Raw genomic sequence first — 10,935 nt, forward strand, 5'->3', positions numbered from 1 at the left:
TATCAAAACACCAAAAAATTAAAGTTACCTTTCTGTTTATTGTACTTTAAAAGATTACAGAATATACAACTGAACTTCTGCACACCTGAATCGTGAAGTTTCTACACTATCCTGGTAGCAACATGTTGGAGCATGTGTATGTACACAACTGAAGAATGCTCCACTGCATCTCCCCATAAATACCATACTTGGCTACTCATCCACACGATACCAATTCACACCCACAGCAGTTTATCACCAAGATGCATGCACCCACACACGTGTGCTCTCCTTCACACTTCTGTTTTTACAGTCAGTTTTAAAGTTCATTTTGAGACTGATGCCATATCAGGCTCCTTGTCTCCTTCAACAATTCTGAGGCACTCATCTGCCAACTCGACAAAGATGGGCTCCTGCATGGCATCCTCCATGTCTGCCATGGGGTCGATACTGTTCACCAAGTTCTCCATCATGGCCCGCAGGTGCTGGTTGTGCAACATACCTTTTAGATTCTCACTTTTACCTGAAAACATGAGCATGCATTCAGGGTTAGGCAACAAAGGACAGTTTGTGCAGTTACCCACATTCAGAAAAAACTGCATACAGAATGCCAAGTTTAGAAAATTTAATGCTGGGTGGAGAAAGCATGGAAAAAATTGATGTTTTATGATAAGCCAGCAACTAAGGCTATATCATGGCAAGGCAGCCAGTCCTGTAAATGGTAATGCTGGGTGGAAAAGCAGGGTGAGGGTCACAAAGGATGTCATCATAAGCAGAAAAATCTAGTACAAGTAGTAGCATTAGTCCTAACATTTCTTTCTTTTTTTTTTTAATGGCAGAGGAATCAACATAGAAAAGATTAGCTATTTATAAAAAAAAGACTACTTAAGCCACATTATACTCACACAAAATCAGAATAAAGCACACCTGAATCCAGTTTGAACTTCATTTTGTAAATCTAGAAGCTTAAGTCAAACAGTCTCTAAAATTTGTAGCAAAATTTCACTAGAATACATCAACAGTTCCCTAATATTCTCAATGACCATTATAGTCATTAACTCTTCCCTTACAGTTTGCACCCAGTAATGTGAACGTTTTCATAGCTCTATAGCTCAATTGTGTCATACACCCATATTGAATGATTGATTATGACTCTGACAGCATAACACCACGTGGGTCTTGCCATCAGTCTCAGAATACATTTCCTAATTCCACTGAAAGAAGTTACAGGACAAAATGACAGTCTCAAAAGGTCAATCTGATATGTACACCCACTTAAATGAATGCAACAATGTTTTAAGATTACACAGATTTTGCAGTTTCTCTTGTGGAACACGGTCTTCGGTCTCTTCCATAAAGCTCCATGACAAATTTGTTTCACCTGAAAGACAAAATACACATAAGCAACAGGACTGAAAAATGAACCAAATAAAAGACATCCCTCACACACTGATTTTGTCTAGATGCACAAGGCTAGTGTCTGCTAGACAAAGGTCAACACAATGTTTTGTCCTCTTGGGTTGCAGTTGACATGCAGTGTAAGTTGACTGCTGATGCAACAATTCTTTGGACTAGGGGACAGTTGCACAACAGGTTTCTAAATCTTAAAGCTGTTCTAAACAAATTTAGTAATATTTTCAAAAAAATCTCTCCTGCTTCATTTAGATGTGATGCATTAGAATTTTAGCAAGGTTTTTAAATTGGTTTTCCAAGCTTATAGGAGTTCATAGCTGCTTTAATAAAAATAAAGTTAATTTACATAGCACTTTAGACCACCATCAAGACTCATAATGCTTTACAAAAAAATAAAGAAAGGAAAACACACAGACATATTAACAATGAACGTTGATCAAAAAAACAACAAAAAAACAGCCAATGATTATTGTATGTCTATGTAAAGTGGCCACTCATGTTAAATAATGCCAACAGCCAATATGCATTCTGTATCCTTGCCATTGCATGAAATCTTTGATAAGCGAATACAGTTTTGCTATAGAAAGTAGTTGACAGTACCATGTTCTAAGGAAGCTCAATTGTCAATCTTAGGTGGATTGGCTTAAGTTTTGCAGACTGAAATATGGTTCCACAATGACACCTCTTGTTAGAGCACCACACTAACGGTCACAAACTATTTTCAGATAGATGCACAATGTTAGCCTATCAGACCTGCATTTACTGTGCACAAAGCTTGCTGTGACAGCTTACCATCAAAACTTTAGCAATCGTAGAAAAAGAATCAGTCTGAAGTTGACACTGCTGATGCACAGATCTAAAATGTAAGTTATGGCAAGATGGTGTTGCAAACTGTATTTTTACACATTATGTTCTTGCTCACATTTTCATAGTAATTTTGCAAATGACAATGAAAGTTTAAGCTATATCAAAACCACACTGGATATTCTGAAGACATCACACTGGATGTAATTAAGATAAAATAGATGTGTAGCTGTAAGCAATCATGTGAATGCAGTAGGAGATGAGTCTGCTGAAGCAGACCTGCAAAGTACCTCACAAATGAAAATATGTAATACCCATGCATAAATCTAGTCAATATCACTATGAAAATGGATGCCTTTTAAAACCAAAAAATGCAAAAAAAAAATACAAAGGCAGATTTAGTTGCATTAGCCCTTCAAATGAATTGTGCATGCACTGTTTTTGAAGCAAACAAATCTGATAAGGGGCATTATGGTAAATACTATACTGCGGTGTGATCACTATATTTGTCCTGGCAAAATGGATGGTGCTTACCTCCTGTGCAAGTCTTCAGTGGCTTCTTGTCATCAATGTTCTCTGTGTGTACTTGTGGTATGCACTCTTTCTCTATAGGATCAAAATCATATTTAATGATAGAACATGGATGATGCTATCATAGTTGTCTTTCTTAATCTCATACTATTCTAGATTTTAAGTATATTGCTTTTTAACTATTTAATGCGTTTCTCTTTATAAAATCAAGGTCTCTTACCACCTTTAAGTCTAAACTTATGACACATCTTTTCAGACTGACAACTTCACTGCAACCCTCTTCTGACCATCAGTGTGCATAATATGTCTGTAATTTACTTTGTATATGAGTAAGTGAGAGTTGTAGAAGTGAGTGTCTGTTAGATGCAAATCTGGGTGCATGGTTGTTGATGATTTAGTCTATGTATGATTTACATGAAGCGGTATGAGCAAATCTTTGAAAAGGCGCTATATAAATCCTCATGATTACTTTTATTATTATTAAGATATTTTACCACCATCCTCATCATACAACTGCTATTTACATTGAGTAACAAGCTAAGAGGGATATGTTCGAACACCAAGGAAATATGAAAGAGAAAACGCATATTTTGTTACAATTCCACTTCTGTCATTGTGAGATAAAAACTGTAAAAGGTAGCTTTTAACTGCCGTCTGTACTAAATGTCTTCTAAAATAGTAGAAATATTGTATTGTTTAAATCGAAAATCTCATAAATGCATGACTGACCACGCGTGGATATCAATGACCACTGTGTGCTAGTCTATGCTTACCTTTATGGCTTTTGCAGCAAGCAACTGAACAACTGAAATGAAAAAAATTCATAAAACTACATCAGATAGTGTATCGTCGATCATTTTCTTGATGAAAACTTTTATCACTATTTCAGCGAAAAATATTTTACAATATATAACAGAACGCGAGACAAAGACAGAGAAATGTATACTATATCTAACTTACTATCGCTCAAAACACCGGGGACATTTATATTTGGCTGAAGCAGCGTGACAGATCATGCAGGCGGCCATCTTTATTTGACCCGGAAGTTTTCATTCCCCCTCCCTCCTGTTTGGGTGTGGGGTTTTTTTTTCCCCACAAAACTTGCCTTTTTAGTCTGATTTTGCTTTTTGTATTTTTCTACGTGCACGGTATTGGGAGTGTATCTTGCAAGCGTAGTCGCTGATCCAAAACTAATTTCAGACCAGTAAGATTAGCGAACTGCCACGCATGCGCATCATTCAAGGTGCTAAATATACACACGCAAGGCATGAACTGCAGGACTGTTTTGGTTTTGACAACTTTCAATTTTAATGAGTTCAAAATAAATTGAACGACTATGCATGAATGTATGATTGACCAACTCAGTGAGAACTAATTAAAGTTGAGGTCGATATAAGGTTAAAAATTATTTAATAAATGCAGGCTATGCATAATATGTGATCGACGTGTGACACTATACGTATACGTACGTATGCCTCATGTGTATCGACCTTATAAACTCTAATTTACAGGATAATAAGTTTGCAGATAGAAAACAGTAGATTTAAATGTTGTAATTTTCAGCTTTTATGTTATCTTTCTCAAAACTTTCATGACAAACTTTTACTATAACATTTATGATACATTTTTAGATTAAAGAGCAGCTAAAATGTGTTTGACTGCATGACTTTTTCGAACTACAGATTTAAGTACTGCAGTGGCGTAGGAACCAGGGGGGCAGCGGGGGCAACCGCCCCCCCAGGAAAATACAGGGGGGGCAGGAATATCCTTTTACCCCCCCCCAATATTTGAGACGTAATTCCTCACAAAGAGCAAAGAACTGAAGAAAGGTAGGGGAACGTAGAGAGGAGACGGTCATCACCGTCACAAAAGCGGGCCCTGAGGCAAGTGGAGGCCCTAACACCTCTGACGATCAGATCGGGGACAGTCCGTTGGTCTTGTTTGCCATGCTAATTGCAGGCTGTGTTGAAGCCTGAGTGAAGAAAGCAGCCGGACAGTACATCGGTACATCGAGTGTCGTCTCCCTCCCCCCTCCCCCATAATGCGACGCCTTTTCTTTGGCGGTTTTCGTTTGACCAACATAAAACATCCCCCACGGCCACTCGCTGTCACCCACGGTGTACAAAAGTTCCAATTTTAAATAATCATTATGTTAAAATTAAAATAATACAAGATATGTAAGTTGCAAAGTCTTTCAGTGGATTAGTAGCAACAACCTCTACCGACAGGACGCCAGATATGACTCCACTTCATGATTTGAGAAATCTGTTTGACCAGACGTTTAAACAAAGAAAGTAATAATAAATGAGATTGAGGTATGTCACAAACCTGCTGCGCTATATTTTTAATTTTTTTTTTTTTTTTTTTTTTTTGAGCTAGGAAGGAGACAGGGAAAAAGTAACTGGAAGGGGGAGGTTGAAAGACAGCAATTACTGTCTGAGTGCGCGCCACACAGGGATGGCCGGCCGGGCTTTGTTTTTTTGTTGTTGTTTTTTTTTTTAATCAACTGGTGTTGATAGGTTGTTTTGTTCGAAGAACAAAGGAAAGAGTGTTTGAGTGTTTGGGATGTTGTTGTGTGAGTTTTTCCTTGACGGGGGCGGGAAGAAGTAACAGTCTCCTCGGTGTCATCAGTGTGTCCGGACGTTTTGTTTGCAACAAGTCTTGAACCGACTTGGTGTTGTAGTCCTGACCGGACTGTGCACATCCTGACCAGATTTGTGTTATTTAACAAGTCCTGAACAGAATTGGAAGTTAGCCTTGACTGGACTGGGCACATCCTGACCAGATTTGTATCTTGGAGGTGAGTGTGTATCTTTGTTGATTGTTCGATGAGCGTGTGTTTAATGTTTGAAGAATGTTAGTTAAGTTTTGAACTTGCCATTTAGCTAAAGACTTTTTTTTCTCCAGGTTTTTGTGGGTTTTTTTTCTCACTTTTGTTGTTTGATCTTCGCTTATTCATCGTATCCGCCTCGGGCTCACCAACCAGAGCTGAATTAGAAATAACTTCAGGAAGAGCATCGGTGTCAGTGAAAACTTTGTGTTACTTTCAAGTGGACATATTTGTGTTACCTAGAAGTGGAAACTTTGTGTTATATTCAAGTGGAGACTTGGTGTCATTTTCAACTGGAGATTTTTTTTAGGGGGGAGGGGGAATTGAATGGTCGGAAGGAACATAAGATGTGTTGTGACAGTGGAAGTGTTCAGACTGTGGGTTCGGAAATTTGGAATTTGTTTTTTTGTGCATGGACCAGCTGTGGAATGTGGCAAACATATCTCACATAAAATATAATAGAGAAGTCCGACATATTTTTGCCAAACACATCAACTTATCTATTGTAATTTAACAGCATTGATGCTAGAAAGCTCTGACAAATCAACTTTTTAAAAAATATGTAACAATTTAACATCTACATGTCAGTCCAAATTTTAAAATGACAACATGACGAGGACGATGTAGTTTAGCTTATAGTTTACTTATTTTATGAAAAAATAATGTATATTTAAAACAAACTTTATCACAGACAGTCACAATAATGTCTGGGTTTACTGTCGTGTACCTTGCTGTATGTAGGTGTTAAATAATTTACTGTATCATTTGACACTAATGACCCAGTGTGTCTCTTCACACCATTGAAAAATCTGTTTCAATACAATTTGCTATAATTTATATCTGATATCTGATATCTGGCATCGACATTCTCTCAAGATACCGTTTTTATTTTTGCGTTTATTCTAAACTATACGTTTGTCTTTTCTTGGAGGTGTTTCTCAAATGTAAGTTTTATTCACTCCTTCACGATTATCCTTCTCTCTCTCTCGCACGCGCACACACACAGATGTGGGCCCCGCTCTACAGTCTGACAGAAGCGGGGGGCGAGGGCAAACTGCTCGCTGGTTTCCTCCGACAATGGAAGAATAAGCTGCGGTAACCTAGTCAATGATTGCCAACTGGTGTGTGAAGGCGCCATCACTTTCATGCCACTTCCGGCGTGTCATTTTCCCGCGCACCACTTCTCTTTTGCCAGGGGAGGCTATTGAGGATGTTTGAGGCTGGGTGGGTGCACGGGAGTGGTACATCGGGGACTCGGACCCGAGGTCGGCGGCGTTCGACGAGATGCTGCAACTTTTGACGCCGCACAACAGCCCGACGTCAGGTCTGGTGCACGGGCGCCCCTCGCGGCACGAGGCTGACCGCCTCATTAGGCGCACCGTGTCGCCACGCGTCGCACGTGCACTGGCGCGGTCCTCGCGCGGCACACTTGTTTGACTTGCGGTCCGCCGCGGCCCACTGGGCCAAGGTGCAAGGCTCGGCAGCTAATCGCCGGCACTCCCCGACCTAATTGGTAACCGAACCCCTACCCCCTTCCGCTGATTGCTGCGCGCGCGTCTGATAGGTCACGTGGTGTGTCGACTGGTAAATCACCCATTTCTTCACCTTCTCAACTGGCGCTCCGATTGAACGCCGCATATTTTACGACCGGGTAGGTCGCCAGGCCCGTCACCACGGTCACGTGACTACCCTCGGGCAATCAAAATTTAGCATTCTAATGTGATGCAAGCCAAGACTGCATCGATATTAGCTAACTCTAAAATGTCTGGATCATCACTTCATCTGAGTTAGTGTCACTGACATTGTTCATTTAACGTATTTTTATTTTTTATCCAGTTTTTCTTTCATTTTAAATGGAATTTTTTATGTTAGGATAATGCAAAAGTAAATGTATTAGTCACCCCTTAGAATAAGGGTGGACTTCGTGTTCTGGAAGTTACTGCATATGGTCACTGGTTTGTGGCCTGTGGATAGGATTCTGCTTCCCCACCCCACCCCCACTCTCCATCCTGCTCATTCTTTTCAAGTGTTTATACCTTTAAATTAAAAACGTTCGAAATAACAGAAATTTTCTCATGATATGTCCAGCAATTCAATTGTACTTGCGAGGACGAGGGGATGATGTCTAAATGTATTTGTTGTTGTTGCTGCTGCTGCTGCTGCTGCTTTTGTTTGGTTTTTGGCGATAGCACAATGCGTCATACAGTCAATGTCCTCCTTTATACAACCCTTCCTCAGACAACCCTTCTCTCTCACTTCTTTAAGCTAACGCCACAGTTATCAAAAACTCTTCCTTGACGACAGAAGCAAGAGAAGAAAAAGAGAAAGAAGAGCACACTCACACCACACACGCACGCATGCAGAGACACACGCCCAGAACTGTAACAACCTGAGCGTTCACAAATCACATTCACAGCAAAGGCATACTTCACATGACAAAACAGATCCTGTGTCCAGCGGTCTCTGAAAGGTGATCAAAAATACACATTTCCTCCATCACACACATACACATCTTCCAGCCTGTCTTTGTAGTTAAGACGGCGGAGGACATTAATGCCGAACTGATGCAACCTGTCTCTCCCAGAGCGCATTTCAACTGTTTGCCCGCCACTGATCTCCACCAAGAGCGATTTTCTCGCTGAGAAATGTCTTTGTGATTGCGCCAGCTCCGTGGGTATATGTCTCCTTTACAAACATTTCGGAACATCTGACTGCAAAGGTTCGACAGCCACAAACAAATCGCAAACGTCTCACTTTCGAAGAGGCCAACCATCTGTGATATCATTTGTTTTAAATCGGAGAGGGAATCAACACCACGATGCCCAAACAATAAGGAAAGTGGAGAAGAGAAGACAGAAGAAGGAGGAAAGATACAGGGAGGAGGATACATGGAAAGTGTGGACAGCGCTGGGGCTTTGAGGAACCGTGAAAAATGGACAGAACTGGTGGCGAGGTCACCGTTGGTCAACGAGCATGAAAGCTGGGGGTCACATGACAGTGATTTGTCACTGGCCACCTTACAAACTCAGCTTCATCTCCATGTTCCGGTGAGATGGTCGAGGAACTCGGGAAAATGTGCTTCTGGGGAAGAGATGGAGATGAGAAATGATGTTACAAAACCAGATGCGTAGGTAGAAATAGGTTGCCATGAGAATGCTGAGGTAGGTAGAAGTGGTATTCGAATATTAACGTCTCTGTGGTAGACCTGTAAGTCCAGATGTAACTGTCCTTTCAACATGATCATAGACTTACAAAATGGTGGAAGCAGCACACACACACACACACACAAACCCACTTATCTTTTTAGTCTTCTTTGTCCTTCTAGTGCCGCAACCATACCACCCCAGCGGATCCGGTTCTGGGCCGAGGATCGATCTCCTCCTGGTCTGTCTCCGAACCCTGCGTTTCATCTGTGGGTTTAAGTCCAGAACTTGTCTCGTTAAACTCGGTGTCAAATTGCAATAAAATCAAATTGTCAACCGTACACTGCAGTCTATGCAAAAACTTATTAAATACATTTTTTACTAAAACAAGGATATCGGCCGGCAGCTCTTCCTTGCGATGTAAGTGTAGAAGCAGGACTGAAGTATCGTTGGAAGTCAGAGAAACATTGCAGTGTACTGCTGACATCAAGCAATGTCTGTAAGACACAATAACAAACACGTTCATGCTTTGTACAAAGCCAGGATAGTGTGTTTTCACGAGCAAACCTTCGATGTCGCAGTTGAAGATGTGAAATATTTTCACGGGTGAGTCCCGTGCTGTGTCCTGGTGACCGTTAGCACGGACACCTCGTGTCGCGGAGTCACTGGGTCAGTGGAACTTATTCTCTACCTTGTCTTGCTTGTGTCTTGCCGTCCACACAAAGTCCTCGACATTATGGTATAGCAATTGTCATGAACTGTGGAGGGCCGGCCATCTTGTCACTTATTTCTTGTTGGTGTTCTTTGTAGGGTACTGTTGTCCGTTTTCGATGTCCTCCATTGACTGGGCAGGCAACTCTGACCACGCGTACAATGATGTCTGGAGGGAGAGGATCGGGGTAGGTTGTTGCCGTCTGTCACTCCGATCTTGTTCACTCCATTGAGTATGACGTGTGTGTTCCTGGCAGTTGGAGGGACCTAGGGGGACAGTAGCAGGGTGTTTGTGGTCCGTCGTGCACTAGTCATCTTCGTTAACAGCAGCCTCGTTGTCGATGACGTCACCGGTTCTGGGGCGTGTGCGTCTCGGTTCAGCGGGTTTGTTCATTGCTGTAAACGGCGAACTTGACTTTTTCACGAAGTTTAGACACGTTAGTTGGTAACGGCTGTATAGCCTGGTGGCTAAAGACGAGGTCTGAAGACTGAAAGGTGGTGTGTTCAAATCTGACAGTGACAAGTAAAAAAAAGTCTGAGTGAGTGAGTGAGTGAGTGAGTGAGTTCTGAAGACTGAAAGGTGGTGTGTTCAAATCTGAGTGTGTGGACTTACAGGTCTACCACAGAGACGTTAATATTCGAATACCACTTCTACCTACCACAGCGTTCTCATGGCAACCTACTATTTCTACCTACACATCTGGTTTTGTAACATCATTTCTCATCTCCATCTCTTCCCCAGAAGCACATTTTCCCGAGTTCCTCGACCATCTCACCAGAACATGGAGATGAAGCTGAGTTTGTAAGGTGGCCAGTGACAAATCACTGTCATGTGACCCCCAGCTTTCATGCTCGTTGACCAACGGTGACCTCGCCACCAGTTCTGTCCATTTTTCACGGTTCCTCAAAGCCCCATGGGGAGTTAATCACACCAGCGAGTGAGTGAGTGAGTGATGCAATGCATCTATAATTTTGTTTTTTATGGCGACCTATATATGGCATCAAACCTGCCTGGGGACTAATGAAGTAGCTGCAGATTACCATGGCCTAGGGTTTCTTTTATTATTATTACTACATGTAAATATAATTCAACAACTGACCTTAAGATCTGGCAAGGAAAATGTAAACAGAGAACACTTTTCTTTCATTTTTTGAAATGAATATTCATTCAATCACACATACTCCAACTTCCAACTTATTCATTGTACATGTATTATATTTGTGTTTCTGGAACTTTTACTCTTGCAACATATTGTTTTCAGTTTCGACCAGTCAGTACTGTGCCCTTGAAGAAATTAATTGTGAACTAGACATACTGTAAATTTAATTTTTTTGTGATGTGTCTTGAACTTGTCTATAGTGCAGGGATTAATGTGCTACAAAAACAAGCTTTATTATTATGACTACTGATCTCAGCCTTTAAATCTGACATTTTGAACTGTGAACAAGAAACACCAGGCTATGGGCATCAGTTGTTCTTTCACTCCACATGACTAGCACATAATGACAAATACTCCAAATCCT

The 10,935-nt window shown here is 41.1% G+C and overlaps 1 protein-coding gene across 1 annotated transcript; it reads right to left on the reverse strand.

Moving 5' to 3' along the window:
- Positions 1 to 18: 18 nt before the first annotated feature.
- LOC112562233 (zinc finger HIT domain-containing protein 3-like) lies at positions 19 to 3,815 on the reverse strand. Its single transcript, XM_025235346.1, has 5 exons — positions 3,688 to 3,815; positions 3,501 to 3,532; positions 2,731 to 2,802; positions 1,286 to 1,360; positions 19 to 502 (listed from the first exon to the last, which is right to left on the reverse strand). Exons 1-5 carry the CDS (start codon positions 3,753 to 3,755, stop codon positions 306 to 308), a joined length of 444 nt encoding a protein of 147 aa, XP_025091131.1. The 5' UTR covers positions 3,756 to 3,815; the 3' UTR covers positions 19 to 305.
- Between the last annotated feature and the right edge of the window lie 7,120 nt (positions 3,816 to 10,935).

The sequence above is a fragment of the Pomacea canaliculata genome, linkage group LG4, assembly GCF_003073045.1.
Source record: "Pomacea canaliculata isolate SZHN2017 linkage group LG4, ASM307304v1, whole genome shotgun sequence".
NCBI classification, from domain to species: domain Eukaryota; kingdom Metazoa; phylum Mollusca; class Gastropoda; order Architaenioglossa; family Ampullariidae; genus Pomacea; species Pomacea canaliculata.